The sequence below is a fragment of the Sitophilus oryzae genome, unplaced genomic scaffold, assembly GCF_002938485.1.
Source record: "Sitophilus oryzae breed Bouriz unplaced genomic scaffold, Soryzae_2.0 scaffold_172_pilon_pilon, whole genome shotgun sequence".
NCBI classification, from domain to species: domain Eukaryota; kingdom Metazoa; phylum Arthropoda; class Insecta; order Coleoptera; family Curculionidae; genus Sitophilus; species Sitophilus oryzae.
The window spans coordinates 9,403,680-9,429,577 of record NW_022146424.1 but is presented as its reverse complement, the minus strand read 5'-3'; the positions used below and the strand labels follow the sequence as shown (position 1 = coordinate 9,429,577).

General features: G+C 32.8%; 3 protein-coding genes across 8 annotated transcripts in view; 1 reads left to right on the top strand and 2 right to left on the bottom strand.

Moving 5' to 3' along the window:
- Window positions 1-428: 428 nt before the first annotated feature.
- LOC115881501 (phosphatidylinositol transfer protein alpha isoform) lies at window positions 429-18,562 on the bottom strand. Of its 2 annotated transcripts, none has more exons than XM_030899003.1 (7): window positions 18,462-18,562; window positions 18,083-18,113; window positions 16,975-17,238; window positions 12,255-12,332; window positions 6,614-6,841; window positions 3,169-3,227; window positions 429-677 (listed from the first exon to the last, which is right to left on the bottom strand). In XM_030899003.1, the coding sequence occupies exons 1-7, from the start codon at window positions 18,476-18,478 to the stop codon at window positions 539-541; spliced, it is 816 nt and encodes a 271-aa protein (XP_030754863.1). In that variant the 5' UTR covers window positions 18,479-18,562; the 3' UTR covers window positions 429-538. The 2 variants fall into 2 exon arrangements, with proteins under 2 accessions (XP_030754863.1, XP_030754862.1); XM_030899002.1 differs by lacking the exon at window positions 12,255-12,332 and adding an exon at window positions 12,467-12,544 and having other exon boundaries at window positions 18,462-18,554.
- A 2,513-nt stretch (window positions 18,563-21,075) lies between these two features.
- Window positions 21,076-25,898, bottom strand: part of LOC115881599 (alpha-tocopherol transfer protein-like) — a 33,693-nt gene continuing 28,870 nt past the window's right edge. For 4 of the 5 annotated variants that reach the window (XM_030899141.1, XM_030899142.1, XM_030899145.1 and 1 more), the window contains exon 7: window positions 21,141-21,292. In XM_030899141.1, the coding sequence (XP_030755001.1) occupies window positions 21,141-21,292 (152 nt within the window). Of the gene's footprint in view, window positions 21,293-25,898 lie in introns of all 5 variants that reach the window. The other variant, XM_030899140.1, reaches the window with a different exon arrangement.
- Window positions 23,649-24,503, top strand: LOC115881600. The gene has a single exon (XM_030899146.1). It carries the CDS (start codon window positions 23,708-23,710, stop codon window positions 24,485-24,487), a length of 780 nt encoding a protein of 259 aa, XP_030755006.1. The 5' UTR covers window positions 23,649-23,707; the 3' UTR covers window positions 24,488-24,503.

Below are 25,898 nucleotides of genomic sequence, written 5' to 3'. Positions count from 1 at the left end.
GGTGGCGCATTCTACAAATAGGAGTCATATTGATATCAAAATCAAATTTCTCATGTCAAAAAACTCCCAGACACCAATTTTCATCCCAATATTGATGTTACTTCAGAAATTATTTGGAAAAAATCGAAATAAAAATGAAACTTCTACACCCTGAATCTCCGAAACTAAGCATTTTAGGACATACATTTATACAAACTTTTTTACTTATTTTTATCTGCAGAATATGCTGCCGAAGTTTCCGGAATACAGTTCGGACCACCCTGTATAATTATTTCTAACGAAATCTCGAGCAGGTTCCGTCAGCCGTCCGTACTCAATTAATTACACACATAGAATACTTTCACGGGGACCCGGTTTCAAAATAGAGGGCGCCCCAAACGCTAGCGAAAATGTACGAGAGATATAAGTATATAAATTTTCATAATTTGTTTTTTGTTTCATTTCCGATATAGTAGAGAATTAACCGTGTTTCCGTTAGATTAACGAATTAGCTATGTATGCCGGTAGGTAGTTTTCGGATTTGGCTAAAGATTAAAAATTAATCTGACTCTGCCTTCATTCCTCGCGCCTCGCCCGTCTTTCGCAGCGCCTCCAGCTCCTCCTTGGTCTTCTCCTCTATGCGCCGGATGTCGTCCATCGTCAGGCCGTGCCAGCGGTCCATCCAACAGAACACTTGTCTAGTTGGAAACAGAGAACAAAAATTAATTTTAAGAGTCTATTTCACTAGTCCGAAAAAGTAGCCAAATAAGCGGCATCTAACGTTTTACGTAAAACTGGCTAGGTATTTTTATACAAATGATGAAGGAAATTAAAGATAAAGGATTATACTATATCCGTATTGTAGCACATTTTCAGACAACTTCTTTATTTTTAAGATTTTGATGGTCAAACATCAACAAAATATTCCTTATGTTTGGATTAAATTTACTGGAAAATAAAGACATAATTTAAAATTCCGTTATAATACGGAAATAGATTGAATTTTTGTTATTACAGTGATATATAATTTATATAGTTTTGTAACAAATGGCTCGCTATTTTATGGCAAATGCTGAAGCTCAGCAAACCTTAATCAAAGCACGTGTATTTGGAATTTTGGGTGTGGCTTAACACGACAGGATCGGGCTAAGCCTTAGGCAGATTTTTGACAGAACGAACCGACCCGAGCAGTACGAACGAAGCGACCCGAACAGTACAACGTAATATACTCTTAAATGTCATGCATAATCTCCAAGTATGAGCTCTTAATTTTAATAGGAAGGTCATCCGCCTTTCAGTTTTCTATTTTTCCGTATTATTAGAAAGATTATATTAGAATTCATATCTCGGGTATCTACCATTTGGAAAAATATACCGTCTCGTATGTTTGTAGGAAATTGAATTCTCTACAAAAAAGTTTTCTTACATTTTTTTGTGTGCAAGTGCGAAACTAATGCAAATATTGTATTGTTGAGGTACATAGGGTGTCCCAGGCTGAGCGTGCATTAGAAGTTTCTAGAGAACCATAATATCTAGATCGGAGATTTTTTGCACATTACTGTTTCATAACAAGATCTATCGATTAAAACTATTTTCAATATGGCGGCACTTCCGGAAATACCGGAAGTTGACAGCAATTTTCTTATTTTAAATGGGTACCCCCATTTTTTATTACATGTTTAAATTTTCTATAAAATTTTGTGAGAATTTTGATCTCAAACACTCTATACCTAACATTAACCGTTTTTGAGAAAAAACATTTTTAATATTTTTGGAGGAAAAAAACTGCCTGTCAAAAAAATTTGTATAGCCTAAACATCAAATTTAGCGATTACCACAGCCACTGGGACATAAATACGTTTTTACATGTGGCTATCTATTTCAAAAATTAAAATGTTCGAATGTCATATAGTATTGGCCGTAGCTGTCATAGAATTGAACGATTAAAAAATTATCATAAATCGTTTTTTTTTAATGGAAACCCCCTTTTTTATTTAACTAGTGAAAAGGTTTTTTAATTCGTTACTTTTTGATTATACATGTTCCTATACCTAAAACAAATGGTTTTTAAGTTATTTAAGATTTAGTTTTAAAGCGTAATTTTTTCTTAATTTTAGCTAGCTTCCTTTGACCTTAAGTGTCAAACCATCAGACAATTTATTTCCTTCTGTCAAAAAACTAATTATTTGAATTTCGCATAGTATTATAAATACTGCTGGTAAAACTTTATGAAGTGTATTTATAAAAATATATCTCGTATTTTAGTGATAGCTAGTGGCAATATGACATGGCCAGATATAGTTTTACATCGCGTGACGTTTAAAGGCTTAGGCTACTGGTTAAAAAAACAAAAAAATATACCCTTTAAAACTAAATCTTAAATAACTTAAAAACCATTTATTTTAGGTATAAGAACATGTATAATCAAAATCACTAGTGAAATAAAAAAGTGGGTTTCCATTTAAAAAAAAAATGATTTATGATAATTTTTTAATTGTTCAATCCTATGACAGCTGTGGCCATGATTATATGACATTCGAACAATTTAATTTTTGAAATAGATAGCCACATGTTTTCTCTTTATGGCACAGTGGCTGTGGTAATCACTAAATTTAACGTTTAGGCTAAACCCATATTTTTGAGAGGCAGTTTTTTTTCGTTCAAAGATTTTAAATATTTTTTTCTCTCAAAAATGGTCAATGTTAGATATAGAGTGTTTAATATCAAAATTCATAAAATTTTACAGAGAATTTAAGTATGTAATAAAAAATGGGGGCACCCATTTAAAATAAGAAAGTTGTTGTCAACTTCCGGTATTTCCGGAAGTACCGCCGTATTGAAAATATTTTTGATCGATAGATGTCGTTGTAAAACTATGATGTTAAAGAAATCTCCGAGCTAGATGTTGTAGTTCTCTAGAAACTTCTAATGCACGCTCAGCCTGGGACACCCTGTATGTAAGATCCTGTTCTTTCCTTTTTGTATTTCTTTTTCTTTTTTTTTGCAATTCTATAGCAAACTTTTTTTTATGTTTTCATGCAACGAAATGAAAGTTCAAGAGGATTTTCATACATCTCAAAAACAGAACAAACAGTAAAGCAACCCTAAGAATTAAACTTTTTTAACTCAAACAAAAACTGTCAAAAATATAACATATAATTAGCTGTTTGGGTGGTATTTGTTACTTACCTATGGAAATTAGTAAACAGCCGCCTTTCACATTTCTGGATAAAGCTTTCCACTCGTGACTAGAAAATAAAACAAATGATATGTATAGATCACATTTATGATGATGTAAGTGTAGAGGTATAGTCCTAAACTAATAGCGGAACTTACTTAACTCGAATCTCCAAAGAACCGAAAATAGAATTTAAGTTAAAAAAAATCGAATTACAGAAAAATACGCCAAATCAAAGGGTTATTAGAAAAAACTCTAATAAAAAATACAGTATTGTATACCTTTTAAATTGCGCTAAGAAACGCTCTTTTAGAGCCCTAGCTCGATAGATTCCAATTACTCAGACCGGAGTTATTACCATAAATAAAAACAGATCTAACCTCCCCCCACTACTTCATTTTAGCTGATAGGACAAATGGGTCAAACAAACAAAAATCCGAAATTTGCTGAATTTTGTCCATTTTCTTATTTGCCATAACAGTTGCGCACTCTAGCGGTCATTCTACAAATTTTAAAGTAATTTCCAGCAATTTCACATGGCCTCTTTAGTTGTAATTTCTTTTTATCAACAAGCTTTACAGCTAATACTTTCCGAGACCTACTTTAGTGGAACACCCTGTACACGAACAGAATATGTATATTGTATCTATATTCGATACCAATTAAACTTTTAGTTATGTAATCGAGGGCGCGATTTTTAATTTCACTGTTGTCAACCACTAACATTTTCGGCGCCGCGCCGGGCTGACTAACTGGAATTTAAATTTCCCGCTAAGGATTCAGGTGATAGCTCTGCTATAAAAAATGTCAATTTGCCACATTTATTTATTTCCTGACATTTTGGTTCATTTTGACACTTTAGTTTTGTACATAGACAAACAAATAAAAAGAGACTGGCAAATTAAATGGCAAAGAGAGGGACAACGTTCCCGTAGCGCAACTCAGAACGCAAAATTTCGTTCTATTTATGTTGATCTGCGCATTGCATCTATTGGGCCCACTATCTCATTCTAATATAACAAGAGAGAAAGAAGCAACCATATAAAACGTAATTTCTAAATAGAAATTAGAACAATCGCCTTCCGTTTTCGTCATCAATCACAACCAAGATGACAACATCATGACAATTCGTCATGTTTGTTAATTTTTCTTTTGGTGATTTACCTTTTTTTCTAAACTCTCCGTTTTATTGACTTATGAATATGGATAAGGAACAAATTCCTTTGTTCCATATAGGTATTTATATTTTGTTACTTATAATTTTCGGTTATACTATTTGTTATTTTATTTGCTGCAGGAGCCAGTATCATCTATTTTTTATATGTATTGGTGCCCCCTTCCTCTGATAGATATGTTAAAGACACCCGGTAAAATAAAAGTAAGTAGTTTATCATCTTATTAAGGAAAAAGTAGAAGTAGTAGTGTCAAAAATATTTCGAACCTCTCTTAACATAACAAATTAATACAATTAATTTGATTCATTTTTTGGGTAGGTAGTTTAGGTAGTTTGGGTAGTAGTAGCTGGTTTATAGTAACCAGAAACTTTATTAATATACCTATTTTACTTTTGTTTTAGGATTAAAACTGGACTTGAAAATGGTTCAGGATCATGATTCTCGTAAAGTCTTCTTTGCTTGGATATTCACTTTGTTATTGCAATTAGGCAGTTTTTTCGAAAATGAGATTTTTAATGCCCTTTAAAAAAATTGGCCGATCGTTTCCTGCAACAGTCAGTTCTTCTGCATTTAAAATTGGTAGGTGGGTGGAATAAACACTGTTATTTTTTGTTATTATATTATAAAAAGTTTATTTTTTTTATGTATAAATAAATATGTTTATAAAACAGTACAATTTTTGCTTTTTTTATAATTTTCCTTATAATAGTAGTATTCTTTCGTTCTGAAAGAAACTGCAAATTTTCACTTAAACTGATTTATTCCCTACACCACGTTCCCTTTACGTGGTATAGGGAATATAAATCAGTTTAAGTGAAAATTTTCAGTTTCAGAATGAAAGAATACTACTAATAAAGGCTAATTTAAATTTTCCGCTAGCCAGAATGTGCGATAATGTCTTACGATACGTTTTATACCTATCTCTTTCTTTTTCATATAAAGCACACACAATAAAGAAAGATAGCAATAAAGACATACGTCCTGCCATGGTCCTGCTAATTGGTTTCAAAATTGTTATTCTGAGTTGCGCTACGGGAACGCGGTCCCACTATTTACCATGAGATTTGTCAGTCTCTTTTTATTTGTTTGTCTATGGTTTTGTATTACTAGTTTTTGTTTAAGTGAATTGTGTGTTGTAATACTTTAATTTTAAACATTTTTACTAGCAGACCTTGCAGTCGAATATTTTTCTTTTTAGAACCTCTTTTAGTGTGAAGTGAATAAGATAGCTTAATAACCGTAAGAAACTCATCGCAATTTTATTAGAATATTTTGAGCGGGAAAGCCATATTAATGGCCCTTTATTTCCCTTAAGTGCTGGAGTGTTAGGACGTGAGTTTTGTTGATGTAAATAATAACTGTTTATATATTTATAATTAATTTATTATTGTTTCCTAAAATATTTAAAATTATAAAAGAAAATATGTAAAAGTGGGTAACGCTGTGCCGGTCAAGCTTAATCACGTGACTAAAAGTTTATTAAATATGAACTGTACTAAGGGCTGGCAAAGTTTAGTCTTGGGTCGAGATTTCCGTATGAAAGAAGAGTACAATGCGTTTATTCGTTTATAATGTACTGAACAAAGAGAGGACAGTAAAAACGTAGCCAAACGAATGAAATAAACCGAGAAACTGTGCACATTGCTAAGAGACGTAGAAGGGCATATAGCAGATCTGTCGCGGTAGACCGGTCGACCCAATCAGTACCATAGTGTACCATATCAGTACTTATATAAAATTCTAGGGAAGAGTGTACATCATGCGTTCAGCTTCACGATTTAATTATGTCTCGTGATACTTTATTTTCTTATTTATTAACTAGTCATTGTAATTTTCCCTATAGCTAAATTTTGAATGAAAAAAAAAACAAACCTATCGAATTTTTCTTATTTAAACAACTTGTAAAAGATCCGAACTTCAGAATAAAAAAAAGTTTCAATATCTAAAGCAGTAATTGAGTTATCGCGATTACTGACGATTACTGAGCTATAAAAAAATGGACACCCTAACCCCATTTCAGATGCTCAGAAACATATCTAATAATTTTCTCTAGTTATCTTTTCGAAAATAAAAGTCTTTTAAAAATAAGCGGTTTGCGAACGTGATTTTACTTTACTTGATATAGAAAGGCGTACCGGAGAAATGTGGCAACGCCGCAACAGCACACTCGCATTTCTCTCACTCCGACTTAATAAGATCCCTACGCGATTTACTTCCACACATATAAATGCCGACCCAAAAGTAAGAGTTGTCAGCACGGTAGAATATATCTAGCCTTTACCTGCAATCCAAACCATCTGAACTCGACCGTCACCAGCTTGTAGCAGGTCATAACTGGCTTGACTGAATCCTTCCAGTCGCCCACCAAAGGTCCACGTCCCGTCTTTTCCGATTTGAACTTGCGCGGATCCTCGTCGGGCTTGTAGTCAGCCGAGCTGACAGGGTCATTGGCAATGTCGATGTAGACAACATCACGAATCTTTAGCTTGTCGGCGGGCAATTCGTGAACCTGTGGAAGGTGAAAGTCTCGAAATCATTAACCCATCACGTATACCGTGGTAAAGCAATTATATTAAAATGTGAAATTGTTAATGACATTTCGTGACAGAAATGTAAAAACATATAAAAAATCCATAACCACTAAACTTTACAATGTGTTAAACACTAGAATGCCAAATAAGAAATAGTTATATGTAATATAACAAATATAATGTAATGTCAACATAAAACCGGTGATTGAAGAAATAAGATGCGCAAGCTTATGGGCGATTTCGTGGCCCAAAACCTATCCGAGATGTAGCTGGCGTTACCGTCAGCCTGTTCGAGAATTCAGAGATTTAGCTCTGCGCCGCTGCGCGCTGATAGTCGTTTACAGCCCTGCGGATAAAGAATACTGTACCGTAGTTCTGCTTTTAGTCGACAGAGTGAGTGGTTGCCGGAGAGTGTTGCCAGAACTACTGATTAATCCGTAGATTTACGGATTTTGGGTACAGTACGTTAATAATACAGATTTTCTATCACTAAATAATTTAATATAATATTATATGATTAAACAAAGAACGGCGTCAGAGTTGACTTGGAAATGAAGATTGCTGTTATTTCATATGTAAAATATTATGGTAAATGTCAATAATCGTCATTTCCAAGACAACTAAACGACTTATTTCGATCATACGACATATTCAGTACCTATAAAAGAATATTTATTTTTGTTGTTTATTCTATGTTTAACACGAATACATTTTCAATACATAAACGTTGATTTTTCATCCCAAGATATTTTCGTCAAACGTATTACAGATATTACGTATTTTAATATGGCAACACTGTCTCGTTCAGATCCACATCGTCTTCCATATGTCTTCGCTGGCCGAATTAGAGAAAAGAAGTGTTTTTAGTACGGAAGCATTGTGTGTCCCGTGGGAAAGTTAATGAAGGGAAGGTACTAGTAGTACTAATCGATAGATAAAAACATGTAGTCCGATAATGTCGATGGTGACCAAATACGTTTAAATAAAATATACGACGGCCTCCCCATAAGAGCAATGAGAGGATTTACGTCCCAGTATTGAAGGAGGACAGAAAATCGAGTCGAATGGTTCATCCTTGTTTAGTCAAACCTCCTACAACACAAGGATAGACTTATGCAGGAAATGCATTGAAATTCTATAGCCATCCTTCAATATCGGGACAGGAATTTAAGCGGTACCCTCCGTATACTGTATTTTAAACGTACTTGATGGTGACACTTTCACAGATGTTGCGTGTGGCTATGATGACGTCATCCAAGATGGCCGTCGCTTCATTATGAACCAAGCGGCATATCTCGGTCCCTGCTGAACCGATTCCAATTATATATATCCAAATATCAGTTAAAAACATATATATTTCACTCGGACCACTAAAATCTTCAGCACTGCCCGGGTTCCATGCAATATCTGGTTGTGACACCACCGGAAGTTTGTTTGGAAAAGGAAAGTTGTCATACTGGAAGGCATTTGTTTCAGCGAGTGAAGAAGAACTTACTGCCTTGCAGAAACTTGGTACCAGTGGTTTAGTACCTGATGATGTTTTGCATCAGCTAGAAATATTTATTTGTCGAGTTTATAAAGCAGGCACTCTAACAAAATCACTTGCAGAATTACGATGGCCAATGTTTACTGCCAAACAAGCCCTTGGAGATAAGTTACCCCCCACTAGAGGTTCCCTTGTACCCGCAATTAAGAGAGCTAACCTTTAAGCCTTTGTGTGGTCAAAAGATGATGAACACCAAATGCAGTCATCCCTAATCCAGTTGGACACGGCTGGTATTTGGAAGAGGGGTGCTTACCCCTGTTATGAGTGAAGAACCATGTGCTGCAGAGTCTCTTCTTCAACTGATTAGATGTTCGTGTTATAAAAATCGATGTTCACCACCATGTAAATGTTTAGCAAACAAAATGCCTTGCACAGAAATGTGTAGTTGTAATGCGGACCAATCAACTTGTGATAATTTGCATCCGCCTGATTTTGCAGTGTAGTAATGAAGTTGATGATGCCGATTTGTAATTTTATTAATATATATGTGCAAATGTATCACTTAATTTTTTTTAAATATATGAACTCATATAACGTAGATCATATTTTATTTTGGTAAAAATAATATAACACAATATTTTTCAATTTTTTTCACTTTAAATCCAATCAGCAACTAAAATATTTTTTCGCAATACTTTCAAGAATTAATTGTTTTCCTCTTTACATTACCTTTCTAACAAGCTAAATAAAATTGAAATCGGTTAAATAGCGGCGTCGATACCGCACATTGTCTATATTGCTATGGCGGCCATTTTGTTTAATGCACTCCAAACAAACGCAACATCTGTGACGGTGTCACCATAAAAATTAATGGAATACATAATTTTTCTGATAAAACAACTCCAGTGACACCTTCCGTTCATAAAGCTTCCCACGGGAAGCTATTTTTATACGTTGTGCCCAACTATTTATGCGTTTACCGCAAAACGATTGGTATCTCCACCGTACAGCACTTGAAACGTAAGGAGAAATCAAATCAGCCTTTTCACGAATTCGTCCATTAGGTTGCGTATCTTGCCAATTTTTTCAATCAACGATAAAACATAGATTTTTGAGACTTAATGTATATGATATTATCGTTTTAACAGTTAATGTTAGTAAAACACAAAAACAATAACGAAGAAAAATATAAAACAAATGTTAGTAAAACCCACATTCAGCTAAAATTTACAGCTATGAATTATTGATATAATAAGACGATGAATTTTAGGTAGATGCCAAAAGTTAATTTGCCTAACAATCTACTTGTAGATAATGTGTAATGTGTAGTTTAAAATATAAAAAATAATCATTGCTACGACTAGTTAAGAGAGTGAATCAAATAAAAATCGGGATTTTTGAAAAAACCTGTTTTATTTTCGCAAACAGCTATGCGTAAGCTAGCTTTGTAATAGACAGTTAAAGCATGGCACAATATGTGTATGTATCTCAGGGTACGTAACGGTAGAAACTTACGCTACGGATGCGGATGCGTTGTCAAGCAAACGAGAGTTAAAGCAAGTATTTTAACGTTATGTAACGTAACCGGTACTTTTTAATATTTTAATCCATTGATTCCACATCAAATTTATAAAAATATTTATTGAAGAATAAAAAAACATTAATGGGAATAATATTATTGGAAGTACCCACTCTTAAAAACTTTAAAATGTGTACAAATGATTAATTTATTATATTAAAATAGGCCCCTTTCCTGTTCCACAAGGTCAAACATTTCCAAAATATCTCAAATAACTACCAAAAACTAGCGAAGGTCAGAGAGCCAGGTATTAAGACAGATGTTTGACGATTTGAATTTGTACGTTCGGCATTAATCGGGTGAAATCGAAACCGTTTCGGCTCGATACGTTTGCGTTTTGTACGTACGTAAAGGCACGTAAAGATACGTATCATGTATCCGTAAACGCAAGTGAATTTCTCACTGCGCAAGCGTACATGTCAAACGATATGTTTACGTCTACGTCTTTGGCCGTGCTTTAACTGTCTAATTAAACTTTTAGTTACGTAATCGGGGGAGCGATTTTTAAATTGATTGTTGGCCAACCATGGACATATTCGCGCCGGGCCGACTAACTGGAATTTAAATTTCCCGCTGAGGATTCCAAACCTGAGGTGGTAGCCCTGCTCTAAAAAATGTCAAGTTATCACATTTATTTATTTATTTCCTGACATTGTTATTCGTTTTGACATTTTGGTTTTATATTACAAGTTTTTGGTTTAAATGAATTATGTTGTGATACTTAAGCTTAATTTTAATGTAAGCATTCAGAACGTCATAATTAGTGGTAGTAATTTTCAATTAGTGGAAAAAGTTAACAAACTTTCAACTTTTCCACTAATTATACTTCAAAATTTACGAGGAATGTAATTTTGGCCTTTGATTATCATGTCAAGAGAAAAATGTGGTTAGGAATCAAAAGTTTATTTTTTTATAAGCTAAATATTAGGCTTCCTCTATGGATACAACTGATTACCGCAAGCTGTTGCTAGGATATTCTATTAATTTTAATTGTGTTTTTTAGACATTGTCATAGATAAAGGAATAAAAACTAGATTGGAATGCCCGTCAAAATATACAATTGTTTTAGGTCGCGACCGTTGTACGCGATCTGGCGCTACTACAGGATTTTGGCGGTTGCTAAGGGCAACGGCAAACAAGAACAGAAATAATTTTTTCTTGTCAAAGTCAGAATCTTCAAAAATTATAAAATCTTTCAAAATTTAAACCGCCCTCATTGAAAAAATACCGAAAAGTGTTAAAGCGTCCATTATCAAAGTAATTATTGCTATCTTGTGAGTTTAATTTAAATTTTATTTACTCAAACCCGTGATAATTGTGAAAAAGTGACATTAAAACTTAAAAAGTTGTGTTGTGAACTGAGAACTGCAAAAACCATCGTGGATCGTGGCATAACGTTGGTTTCCAATGTTTCATAGGTATTTCATACATGTTCTTATATAAAATAAAGTGTCTTGTATGCAACACACTGTGTTTTATTTATAAAATTAAAAGAAAAGAATAATAAATTTGAATAAATTATGTCTGGCGGCATAATTCCGGAAAAAGCCGAACCGCTCCGAAATTATCAAAAGCTTTGGGTCGCGACCGTTGCAAGAATAGCGTCAAATAATACGCTCCATTAGTGGTGACGTCGTGTTGCGGAAGGTCAGTGTCGCAAAATCTAAACAAAGCGTGAATTAACCCACTATTAATCCGTTTTTTTCTCGTTATTACTGCTTTCTTAAGGATAATTGTATTTCCCCAAGTAAGTACATTTAATTTTGAACCGTACCAGTGCACTCTATAGTTAATAAATTCTATAATACTATGGAAATTCGTGTTCTTTATTGTTTTAACATAATTTATATTTTATTGTTTTAACCTATGGTAAACGCTTATATACTCACTCAGAAAGACACAAATATCCTTTGAACAGAGTAATATAATAAAAAATTAAGAAAAATTAGATTATCCCATTATATTCTTGCTTTGTTTGGATTTTGCGACACTTGACCTTCGGCTACATGACGTCACACTAATGGAGCGTATATTTACGTTGTCCTTATGGCCAGGGGCGGATACAGGAATTTATTTTAGGGGAGGCCCAAAATAAAACGTAATGTAGAATAAGGTTTTTAGTGCGCCATAATATATGAAGTGTAAATGAAACCGCTAATTTATTTCACTAATTGCGAGGTTCTGAATAAAGCTTTACACAAAATTCTTCCCTAAAAAATAAAAACCATGTTTATCAACGCATTATGCGACTAAATAAAAATTCCAAATTATATTTGATCCACCCTGTTAGTAAGCATAAAATGGGATGAGCAAGCAACCCACTTACATTCTCCTGTCTCCCTGTGTCTGCTATGTGCATGCTCTCGATGCAGATAACAAAGTTGTCCTTCATGTAACCGGGATTCTGCGGTAGCCGCAACGCACACCCAAAGCCCAGTAGATTATTTACAACAAGCCCATGATCACCACCGTCACCGCGCAAGGAAACACATAAAAAAATAAAAAACGGAAATTAGCGTTAGGCCCCAATCTACTTACGTTCTGTTGGCTGCCTCGGTCGGGGGCATGTACAGTTTCTATAACTAGTCTAAATTTGTCTTTCATATAACCTGGATTCTGAAAATAACAATCTAATTTAACAAAAAATAAGTTAAATGTGCATGAACGGTTGTAAAATAAAGCCTGTCTGTATTGTGACTTAAAATTTTTATGTATTTTAAAGTTTTATATTGTAATCGCAAAACATTTTCCGATGCACGTCATCAATTATATCGACATTGACATTAAAGTCTAAACCTGACTAAATGAAATTTTGGAAAAAATGTTTAAATTTGTTGTATAATTTAAGATACCGAGCAGCTCTTCATTTTACTTTATAGAGCAAATGATCGTAACAGATATTTTATTTAGATTAAAGCTGCAAAAATTAGTTTCAACCGAATTTTATTATCGCTATGTTGGTCACATTGCACAGGGAAAATCATGGTGAACACGAGTCCACATCTGCTAGACCAGAAAATGGACTATATGCTCACCAAACATGATTTTGGAGAAAAGATAAGGATTCGAATCCCGACAAAAGAAGAATGGGAAAGCAACCGAGTAATGAACACTCAAGAGATAGCAGTCTACACAGATGCTTCCGCAAATTCAGGGAGCACAGGTATAGGCATCTTCTCAGAGAAACTAGACATCCGACGATCCTTGAGGCTATTGGATGGCTGTAATGTTCTACAAGCAGAGGTTTACGCCATAAAGTAAGCGGCTAGTTGCATACCAGAGAAAATTGCTGATAGACCAATAGGGGATATAGTGATATACTCTGACAGCTTAGCCGCTTTAAGAAGCATCACCATGCAATCAGTGAAATCGAAAACTGTGATGGAATGCCGAGAAGCACTGTCCTGGCTGCGTCGGGGCGGGGCTACTATGTGCTGGGTGCCAGGCCACAGCAATGTGGTGGGCAATCAGAAAGCAGACAGACCCGCCAAAGACGGGACCAGGGGAGAGGCCGTGGCAGATGACCCACCACTTGTAACGATCAACACACTGAAGGAGGCTATAGGAACTGCCATCAAAGCCAAGCAGTAAGAGACGTGGCAACACCGTGAGGACTGCGCTACAGCTCGAAGACTATGGCCAGTGGTAGATAGCAAAAAGACAAAACAACTACTAGAGCACAAAAAGGACCTAGTACGCATAATTGTAGGTGTCGTCACTGGAAACTGTCCCACGGGGGTAAACCTCGTAAGATGGAAAGTTTCCGACGACGACTACTGCAGAGAATGCGGAGAGGAAGAAGAAACCATAGAGCACCTGCTGTGCCACTGTCCGGCACTGGAATATCGACGCTTTAAAACTTTAGGGCAAGGTTTTTTGGAGGAACTAGACGAAGCAGCAGAAGCCAACATCAGCGACATCGGGAACTTTGCAAAGAGCTGGAAGTGCTTTAACGCAAAGAAAGAATGAGAGGAAAGTTTGGTAAAACAATACAGGGGTATCGCAATGGGCCCAAGGCCTCCGAGTGAGGGATCAAATATGACCCCAAACCCCAGCAACCTAACCTAACCTGGTCACATTGCGCCGTGTTCAGCAATGTTGACCTTTATTATTTGACAATTATCCTAATGTCAGTGATTATTTTGTATAATATCGTGTTGTTGTTGAATCTTTGTGAGCAATTCTCGTTTTTTTTGCCTATTTTCGTTTTTTTTTAATTGCACTTTTAAGCACAAACAGTTCTTTTAAGAACTAATTTTTCGAGTTTTTGTATTGCATTTCTTAAAATTGTGTGTTGGTTTGGTTTGATTTGGTTCTTGAAATTGTGTGTCGAAAATATGCCGAAGCATTTAAACAGTCGAAGTAAAGAGCTTGTAGCTTCCCTGATAAACAATTTAAACGAGAACGTGACAATAAAGGTCCTTTATTACTCTTGACTGTAGTCAGAGTAAGTGGATTGAAGTAAGTGATTGATAAGCACATTATACCACTTTCAAAGTCAGTTTTTATGAAATTCTGTGATTATTAGTTTGTGCATTAACAGCACCCTCTTACTTGTTATTACCATTTATGGCGTTGTAAGATCTACATCAATAAATAAATAAATAAATAACCCATAATAATGCTTAGAATAATCTTCATAATGGACTAGTTTTTGCCAATATGTAATAAGTGAAATAAGCTATAAAACAAATAAATCAATTAATTACTAAACTATTAGTTATTAAATTAAAAATAAAACGTAAACCTCTTTAAAAAATGATATTATAAATATATTGTTTGTCAATTTTAAATTAAGATTCATCTCATAAATCCATCACAATCTGGCAGCGCTGTCGCCATCGCTTGTCACTCAATGTTGATCACGTGCTTCGGAAATTGTTTTGCGATTATATTACATTGTGTTCTAGTGAACCGATTTTGATGATCTTTTAAGCAATTTGTAGCATAATTAGTTGACTTTTTAGCATCTTTTTCTGAATTAAAAATGAAAGTTTCCATCTGCCAATTATACGAGGGAACAAAAAAAAAATTGTTATTTTGGTGAAAGTTTGGAACACCCTGTGGAATATATTCAAAATGAAAGTAGTTTGGAAATAATTTTATCATCTAAATAGCATCTTTTCTTGATAGTTTATTTTTTTGTTCATCTCTTAGTTATTTTTCATGAGATATTCGTTTTCGAAAAAGACACTATCATTTCTTCGTAAATTTTAACAATTAAAATTAATATTTTATATTAAATAATCTGAAATAAATGCATCTTTATTTTTACCTATATATACCAACTTAATTAAAAAAAATTATCGCTTGGCTTCTAACGCTACATTGGATAAAATTATGTGGTAAGACCTGGAATAAATATCCATCAATATTAAGCATTTTTACAGAATCTCTTTAAACATTTTATTTTTGAATGATTGGAATACAATTTTTCTAGTTTTAATAAAATTATTATAAAAACAAAAGATTTTTTCTAGAAAAACTAATATTGGCTTTTTAGAAAAGTAAATATTATATCCAGATAAATACAAGTAGGTTTGTATTATTCGTAACATTATGTGCAATATTTATAATCTAATCGATTAAAGTAGTGTGCAGTTAATATTTAAAAAGTTCCAAATATATTTAATTTTATTCAAATAAAACAATGCATATACGAATTTTGTATTATATAGAAATAAAAATCAAACGATAAAAGTCAAAAAGACGTAAAAAAGTATTAAAATCAAGATCGTATAAAATAAAATTTTATTAATACATATGTTAAAATATATATAACTGTGCGATAAAAAAAAACGATGACATTTTATATGTAAAAATATATGGTGAATGTCAATGTCAATATCTAAACCAACATTGGTCTTTATTTTTATGGTGTGACTAACATTGCAATATTTAAAATACTCTCTCTCATTTTTAAATGCAACACCTTGTATATTATTTTTCTTTTAGATGCAGAATTAATATACAAACATATTTTATGTTGCATTTTAAATGTTGCAATGTTAGTCATGCCATAAAAAATGCTCTGTATAAGATAATGTGAGTTTACCTTCATGGATTTTTTTTTGTTAGGTATGGTATTTAAGTAAAGAGAGATAAGTATTAAATAAAGTTAAATTAACTCCAGGTTTTAACAACTTTTGAAATATACTGTTTTTAACTAAAACTTTAGTAACAAATAGCATGGCAACACCGCTTTGGGTTTCAAATAAAAATTGTGTACTATGCCAGAATTTTATGCTGCAACCAGTTTTGTACAGAAAAATAGGGATTGCAATTTAAAATAAAATACAACTTTATCATTACTTTTGTTGGGGACACCTTGTAGACAATAAAATATTTTTAGGATATGCATCTTATGCCATGGAACATTTATTTATACCAATCTGGTCATCGTAAACGCGTGGTCTGGATTTTACCGTGTAAAACAGTGATGTAGACAGCTTAATGAAATATCAAATGTTGAGAGAAAAAAGGTGGGTTGATGCATTTCTTCTATGCAGTATAGCCAGATTTTGCATCAAAATTTCAAACCACAATCAGTTACTCATTTAACTACAGCTGTAGTAGATTATATTTAGCTTGGATATAATATTATCTTCATTTCAGTAATATACATAAAAGTTTTTAAAATAGTTCATTTTTTATACACACATTTTCCTACACGCGTAAAAACCGGCAACACTGTATGCCGCTTTTCTATTTTGTCTCCCTGTCTGTCAACCGGTCACTTATATTTATCTCTGTCGCATGCATTAAAATACATACCACGCAGATGAAATGCCCAGGATGGTATAAAAAACTTTTTTTATATCTTTGTTAACAATAGCCATACTGGACTTCCACAAACTGTTGAGCCACCCTGTATATGCAACTAATAAAACATGTGTGTGTGTGTACTGTTTACTTTCCTAATATTATACTCCCCAAATGTGTTTGGTTTAGCTTTTATAGCCGTGGTCAAACATTAATGAGGTCAAAGAAATTTGTTTTTTTTTTACTATAATATTGACAAAATGATCTTAAAATAACACACTAACCGTAATGACTGTTTTACAATAGGGGTAGGCATTCCACGCTTCCTCATGTATCTCCAGACTGCCTTTGGGCGCCAAGAGCCTAATAAATGCTGGCACTTTGCTCGCTAAGTGATAAATCTTGTAAGTATACTGGCCTGAATTATATTTCCCACCCAGCAGTGGGTAATTGGTAAATGGTTCATTTTTTAACACTTCTATTCCTTCACCACCACCTGTGTTATCTTTGGAGGCTTCGGCTACACTAAATAGCTGAGCAACTTGATACTGAAATTATTAAGTAAAAAATCATATACATTATGACATAACCTAAGAAAAAATATTATATAACATACTTTATTTATTCGAAAGCATAACAAGACTATAAAAAGCCCAATAGAAGGCTAACACATAAAAATTTATTAGGCAAACCCATAGATTTATGAAGTTAAAAGATGTAGCAAAGACCACTGCGCATCCTACCAGTTTCCCACTCCAGGATTCCAAGCGCTCGGACCAATGAATAACATTTATTTGAATAACGCGCCGACTGGGGCCGATGAGCTGTCAACCGACTCTATTTTCTGCCATTTTCGTTGTGTCAGCTGTGTGTTTACAGTCGTTCTAGTGGCTTTGTTTGTGTTTAATTTGGACTTACTATTATGTGCCTTAAAGTTCAGAAAGAATATTATGACTCATAAAGGTAAATTCATTTTTCAAATTGATAAGATGATTTTTTTTTCTTGTTAATGATATTGCTTTCCAAGAAATTTGGTTTTCACAAATATTTTTGTTATTAAAAAACACAAATTACATGCTATATACTAAATACTACTGTACTTTGTAGAATAATTATAAATAATTAGATTTAAAATACACTGAATTTTGGATCCTTGATACGTAAAGAATAATTACCATATTTAACTATTATCAAAGGTATCTGTTGTTATAATTAAAGGGTCTATCGCCTAGTTTTTTGCGTGTGATAGTTTGGTATAATAGCTTACGACATGTTCTAGTTTAGGCAACAATTAGTGAAACTCACAAACATGCATGTTTATGACTTTCAGCCACTATTTTAATTAGGAAGGGCTCAACGAATACGTCTAAGCAAATTAAAGAAAATACATACCTCTTCAACAGTAAGGGGCAAGGTAACACGGCTGGAAAAAAAACAAATATCATTAACAAAAACGTCAAGTGACAAAATAAGCGAAAATAAAATTGCCCAATGCCAAAATCCAAAGTCCCAAGCAAAAAAACATAAAACATCTATTATTTTATTTAGGAAAAACACACACATTAGACGATATCAATTAATGGGCCAAAAATTGATCCTGCAATTATCAAAATCTGTTCCAGAGGATTTTATCAGTTAAATTCGGCCACTTTTTGACACTTCAACCCCCTTCAAATTTTTACGCACCCTTTAAACATCGAATTATCACTTAAATTAAACCGCTCTGAACCGAAATATGCACTACAAAGAAGGAAATTTGCTTCGTACTTACTATTCTTTAATTAACATCTTGTTTCTTATTAATTTTTAACTAGTTAACATGTGAAATTTAATACAGGACTAACTTGACACTGACAGTGAATCACTTACATTGAGAGATGGCAACGGCGCACGCTCCGTGACGCAACGATCTGACGTAAGACAGCGCCATTTTTCATACTGTTCAATTTTTATGATGACAAATATCCATAAAAAATCAATAACTAATAATAAACTTATTTAAACTAAATTACTTATCAGATGGCTTTTATTATAATGATTTAAAGTACCCAGTTTATTGTCTATTATCAGCTATTATTTTTCTTCTAAGTTTATTCTATAGGTTTTACTGAAAACTAAAATAGTAGGTAATTTTAGGTTTGACTCATTGTTTAATTTATTTTATATTATTTATTAATTGTAAGTGTTCGAAGTGTTCGAACTTGAATAAGGTTTAATCTTTAAATATATAAAATAAGCAAAAACGTTTTTTTAAAGCTTATTTACAAATTCTAATTTTTATAACGTTGGTAATATGTTAATTCGATTTATATCGGGATGTCATTTCGGGATGTATGTACTGTACAGACAGGTACACAGTACAGGGTGAGTCAACGATAGAGTCAGGTCCATTATCTCATTTGTTTCGAGGTTTACAAAAAAATATTAAATATTAAAGTGATAGGGACGGTTAAGATACACATTTTAAAATTATACAGGGTGCTTCAAAAAAGTGTGGCGAATATAACATATGTTTTTTTTAAATGGAACACCCTATTTTTTATTTTATTTTTAGATCATACGTAAAATTCCATAACTTTTTTATATATAATTTTATATACCTAAAATTAATAGTTAATGTCCCCTTTAAAATATTTGATTTTTTTTTAATTTTAAGTACCGAAATTTAAGTACCGTAGTTGAAATTCTTAAATATATTTTGAACACCCTGTATCATTTAACTAAAATATCTTTATATACAGGTTGTCCCACCTAAGATGGATACAAAAGCCAATATCTTGGTTGCTTGTTGAGCGATCTTTTTCATTTTTGGCCGAAGGCTGTATGGCTATAAGACGAACATTTTGCCCAGGGTAAGAAATGCGATAGGTACCTCATAGACGTACGTTTTAATGGGGTTTGATATTTTTCGAGTCAAGAGTAAACTACCCTTAGGACAGTATTTATTTCAAATCTGATAAATTATAGTGAATCCTCCTTACCTAAGATACTTAAGTTCTAATTTTTATAAATATTGATACTGGGTGTGTCATTAAAATAAGACATTTTTATTTTTATTATTATTTTTTTAAGTATTTACGACGCCACTGGATAAACAACTGGTTTATTATCAATAACCAATTATCAAGTAATAATCGATTTAAGTTTTCAGATAGCTTCCATAATAACTAAATAACTTTATTTTGTTTACTTTAAAAAATTGTTTTTTAAATTTGCTAATACAAATGAATAAAATGAGTTAAAAAATAATTTAAAAACCCAGTTTTCAATGGAATCTGAAATATGATTTTTATTCGTTTTATTGAGGAATATTTTAAGAAATCCAAATAGTTAGATATTTTTAAAACAATTACTATATTAACTTTGAAAAATATATGCCCTAAACAAAGTTTTTTTGTAACGTATCTTAATTATTATGGAAGCTATCTGAAAATTTAAATCGATTATTAATTGATAATTGGTTATTGATAATAAACCAGTTGTTTATCCAGTGGCGTCGTAAGTACTTAAAAAATAATATTAAAAATAAAAATGTCTTATTTTAATGACACACCCTGTATCAATATTTATAAAAATTGGTAAGTATCTTAGGTAAGGAGGATTCACTATAATTTATCAGATTTGAAATAAATACTGTCCTAAGGATAGTTTACTCTTGACTCGAAAAATACCAAACCCCATTAAAACGTACGTCTATGAGGTATCGCATTTCTTACCCTGGACAAAATGTACGTCTTATAGGCATACAGCCTCCTGCCAAAAATGAAAAATATCGGTCAATAAACAATCAAGATATTGGCTTGTATCCATCTTAAGTGGGACACCCTGTATATCTTTTTTTCATCTCTATAAAACTCTCCAATTTTGGTACTCCAAGCCAGAAACAATGGCACAGCTGACAATTTTTTACCACACTGCAATTTAACATCTGTTTAAACAAACTGAAATATTACAAAAACTATTAATTTGAGGTATATAATATTGCATGTTTCCAAAAAAGTTATGGAATTTTATGTAGAATCTAAAAATAAAATAAGAGTGTTGCATTTAAAAAGAATAATATATTATATCCGCCATACTTTTTTGAAGCACCTTGTATACTTTATAATAATTTTAAAATGTGTATCTTAACCTTCCCTACAACTTTTATATTTAATTTTTTTTTGTAAACCGCGAAACAAATGAGATAATGGACTTTACTCTATCGTTGACTCACCCTGTAGAGAGTGGTGTGCTTACAAAAAGGATATAAAAATAATTTAAATATTATTAACTGTACTTATCTCGAAACATAAAAGGCAGTTATTTTATTAAAAATGTATATTTTATTAAAAAAAAATATCTTTGTTGCTTTTATGGTGATTTTTTTGAAGAAAACTTCAATAATTAAGTACTTGTATTTATTCGATCTCTTTTAAATACGATGCATAATATTTTTATCGGATATAAATTAATCTACTTCTAGCTTTTTAAATGTTCCTTCTACGCCAAAAAAGTCTCCAGAATTTTTTGGCTTTCCCGGGCGTTTTTGTTCATTCACAATTTGAGTTTCTTCATATTCAAAAAATTCACCATTATCGTTGATACACTGCTTTTCCTTTTCTAAAATAATTAAAAATAACTTTATAATAAAAAAATATTTCCAATGATACGAGGGAAGTCTTAAAAGTATTGGAAGGCTGGTTAATAAAAATCAGAATACCGGGTGCGTCTCGAAAGTGGCTCACCCTTATAACTTTTTTATTTTTTCAGATAAAAAATCGAGACTTGGTATGTTAGTATATGACATAAATTAGAATTGATTGACTTATTCAATTGTTTTTGGTCATTTCCTGTTTCATCGGAAATGACTACAATTTTTGATTTTTAAATGGCACCATTGGTATATTTCTAGTTTATTTGATAGAAAATGAGACCACAGAACAGATACAAAATGAGACTTTGAGTAGAATGACATATCATATAGGTTAAGTTTTGACATTTTTGCTTTAATCAAATCGTATGTTAAATTTGAATCTGGAGTGCCATGGCTGTGTTAAAAACACTAATTTTTAATCAAGGGGCCTTGGAAAAATAGATTTGATCGTCTAATATTTTTCTTGTTTTCTCCTGGCCTGTTAAAAGATGGACAAATCGTATTTTTAATCGTACCTCAATTTTATCAATTGAGACGACAAGGGTGGTTGGTTAGCATATTTGGAAAAAAATATTTGAATAATTTGTTACCACACACTTGATATTTCAAGTCAAATCGTCGTTACGAACTGCATGTTACAATTTCAAATAAACCATATGCGAAACTGTCAAAAGTTTGACATATGATATAAATTCTATCCAGAGTGTCATTTTCTATCCAAAAAAGTAGAAATATACCGAGGGTGCCATTTAAAAATCAAAAATTGGTGTCATTTCCGATGAAACAAGAAGTGATCAAAAACAATTGATTACCTACGTCAATTAATTCTAATTTATGTCATATACTAACATACCAAATCTCGTTTTTTTATCTCAAAAAAAAGTTATAGTAGTGAGCCACTTTCGAGACGTACCCGGTATAGTCTGTCCAACGGAAGGAGCTACGATAGTGACAGTTGTGTCTGTCATGTTATTTCACACACAAATTGTATTTTCTGTCATTTTTGGAATGTCGTATCTGTGGAAATATTCAATAGGTCGTTGGACAGAGTATATTAGGCTATCTAATTATAGTATTCAGACAAAATGACAGTTGTCTGTCATATTAATTCAGAGGTAATGTGAGCCCTGTTTTTTTTGTAAAGACCGCTGCGTTACCATTGATCCAACATAAACCAATCTGTCAGCGGTATTTTACTATTAAAACAAAAGAGCTGATAATAATTACTTAATGGGGTAAAACCAAAAAGGTCTCAATCTTTCTGTGTATCATTTTTTGTTTGTTTTTAATTTTTACTTATTTTTACTTTTCCTTTTTTGAAGAAATGAATCCGCCATACAAAGGTATTGTATAAAGATTATTGAGTACAAAATAAAATTCCAACACTGTTTATGTATGAATAAAAAGCTTACATTGGTTACGATAAAAACATAAATGAAAAATGATACCCTTGTGAACCTCCATAATATTTTCATTGATGTTTTGTCTACAAAAATTGCAGATTATTCTACAATAAACTTATTGGATTGTCGTTAAAAATTTCCACTTCAAACGAGAAGAAAAAATCAGTCAGATATATTGCATTAGTGTTGTCTCTCTGCCCATTATTGTTAGTTACACTTTGTTCTTATTCTATTTTTAGCTGGCAAATTAAAGCAATTAAATGAATTGTCTTGCAGTCGGCATAGAGACATATACATTATTAATTCAACTTGAATATGTTATCTGCTATCGAAATCTGTCCATATAAATAAGATATTTTTGATTTTGTACATATTGGTTAGATACTGCAGACTACACTGTGTGATATCGTTGATTGAAAGAATTGGGAAGATACGCTACCTAATGCGCAAATTTGTGACAAGGCTAATTTGATTGGATTAATCCGTAGTTCTGGCAACACTGTCTCCGGCAACAACCCACTCTGTCGACTGAAAGCAGAACTACGGTACAGTATTCTTTATCCGCTGCGCTGTAAACGACGCAGAGCCGTATAAAGCGCGCAGAGCCGCAGAGCTAAACTAAATCTCGGACAGGTTGACTAGCGGCGATGGTATCGTCAACTCCATCTCGGACAGGTGCCATAAAATCGCCCATAAGGTTGCGCATTTTCTTATTTCTTCAATCGACGGTGATATTTCGACAAAAAAACTTGCACTATTATGCCTTGTTTCCAAAATATGACACCCCCCATAATGAATGCTTATTTAGTTAATAGTTATTACACATTCCCAATGCATATAACATATAATAAATTTGTCTTGATACGAAACACAGATAAGATAAGTATGCTTTAAGATAAAACTTTATTTTGTAGTATAAAAATAATTTTCAGTTTCAAGTACGATTAGTTCTTATTGTTAATCTGCTTCTTCAATAAAATGGAACAGTTACTACCGAAAAACAAAGTCTACTTAGACGAAGAAGTCAAAGAAGAATACCCCACAGCTTGTATATCAGCCAAAGACAGTTCCTGCATTGATTTCAGAAAACATCAAAATCTTTTACTCGTTTGTTATCACTGTGGAGATCACAACCTGAGCTATGGCAACAAGTACTTTTGGCACCGTTGTGCGTACTTTCAACATTTCTACTGCTACTACTGTTTCGATCACAGTTTGAAGAGATACAATCACACTTGCGTGGATGGATCACCTATTCACGACGAAACCAGAACCATAGAGCATTTGTTATGTGGCAAGATCAAGTTTGAATGTCGCTGGGAAAAATGCAAGAAGATTTTTGGCGGTTCAACTCTAAAACACCACGAACTATCCTGCGAGTTACAGCCAGAGAGAGAATGCCCTGTAGAATCCTGTAATTGGAGTGGTAGACTTGACATCATGCAACGCGATCATTTTAAAGAACACGAAAACTTCAAGTTAATATTTCGAAATGTTATTCTGAAGTTAGAGTCAGGAATAACTTATTTTCTGATGATTCTGGATAAGTTTGTGCGAGTGAGTTACAGTTCTGAGCAGCTGGGAGAAGTGTATGAGCATAATTTTGATTTGGAAGTGGCTAAAGAGAAGTTGGAGTATGCTAGAGCAGTGGGACTGGTTTCTACAAATCATTTGTTGCTCAAGAAAGTGGAAGGTAAAGATTCGGTGAAAAGTTTGAGAAAAACAGTGGTTATATTTGTGTATTTTGAAGGAAAATAAATAATTATGTTATTAATTATATCTATTATTTTGATTTTCGAACCTTCGGTTTTATGTTTTTTAAAGTGTATTAATTAGAAGAAGATTTCAAGAGAAAGTAGCCAAATTTTTGGTGAGACATCAACTATTTCAATAAAGAAAACACTAAATGAAGCATTCTTATTGTTTCCTATAAGAGATACCAATTATTAAACTTTTAGTTACGTAATCGAGGGCGCGATTTTTAAACCCATTGTTGCCAACCACAGACATATTCGGAGCCGGGCTTACTAACTAGAATTTAAATTTTCCGTTGGGTTTTCAGGTGGTAGCTTTGCTGTAAAAAATGTCAATATCTAACCCAACGCCGATTTTTTCTGGTCTTTATTTTTGTGGTGTGACTAACATTGCAATATTTAAAATACTCTGTCTCATTTTTTTTTAATGCAACACCTTATATATTACTTTTCTTTTATATGCATAATTAATATACAAACATTTTTTATGTTGCATTTTAAATGTTGCAATGTTAGTCATGCCATAAAAAATACTCAGTATAAGATAATGTGAGTTTACCATCACGGATTTATTTTGTTACCCAGGTATTTAGGAAAAGAGAGATAAGTATTAAATAAAGTTAAATTCACTCCAGGTTTTAACAACTTTTCAAATATACTGTTTTTAACTAAAATTTTAGTAAATAACAAATAGCGTGGCAACACCGCTTTGTGCTTCAAATAAAAATTTTGTACTATGTGCAGAATTTTATGCTGCAACCCAGGTCTATGCTGCAACCAGTGCAACCAGTTCTGCACAGAAAAATAGGGATTGCAATTTAAAAAAAAATACAACTTTATCATTACTTTTGTTGGGGACACCTTGTATGCAACAAAATATTTTTAGGATATGTATTCCTAGTATTGTTCCCAGTGCATAAAATAAATTTGTCTTGATACGAAAAACAGATAAGATAAGTATGCTTTAAGTTAAAACTTTATTTTGTAATATAAAAATAATTTTCAGTTTCAAGTACGATTAGTTCTTATTGTTAATCTGCTTTTTCTAAAAAATGGAACAGTTACTACCGAAAAACAAAGTCTACTTAGACGAAGAAGTCAAAAAAAAGTACCGCACAGCTTGTATATCAGCCAAAGACAATTCCTGCATTGATTATTTATGAAAAACAAAATCTTTTATTCGTTTGCAGTGTTGTTACAATAGGTACAATTGTACTATTTTGGGTACATTTGATAGTCAATGAGTACATAGGTACAATTGCAAGAAAAAATGTACAATTCTTACTTCTCAAACCCAAACTAACCCAAACTTAAACCCACGTACATATTTTTAGACGAACGGTGATACGCGATGCGTGGATTTGAAATGCAGGTTGCTAGGAGCAGAGGCCCAGAATTATACATCACTTGAAATG

What these genes read in the sequence shown, in the direction of transcription:
- LOC115881600 (XM_030899146.1), top strand. Translation starts at nt 23,708, where the DNA reads ATGGAACAGTTACTACCGAAAAACAAAGTCTACTTAGACGAAGAAGTC.
- LOC115881501 (XM_030899003.1), bottom strand. An exon ending in ATTGTAAAACAGTCATTACG is followed by an intron (nt 12,333 to 16,974) that starts GTTAGTGTGTTA and finishes CGGCTACCGCAG; the next exon opens with AATCCCGGTTACATGAAGGA. An exon ending in CTGTTTACTAATTTCCATAG is followed by an intron (nt 678 to 3,168) that starts GTAAGTAACAAA and finishes GTTTCCAACTAG; the next exon opens with ACAAGTGTTCTGTTGGATGG.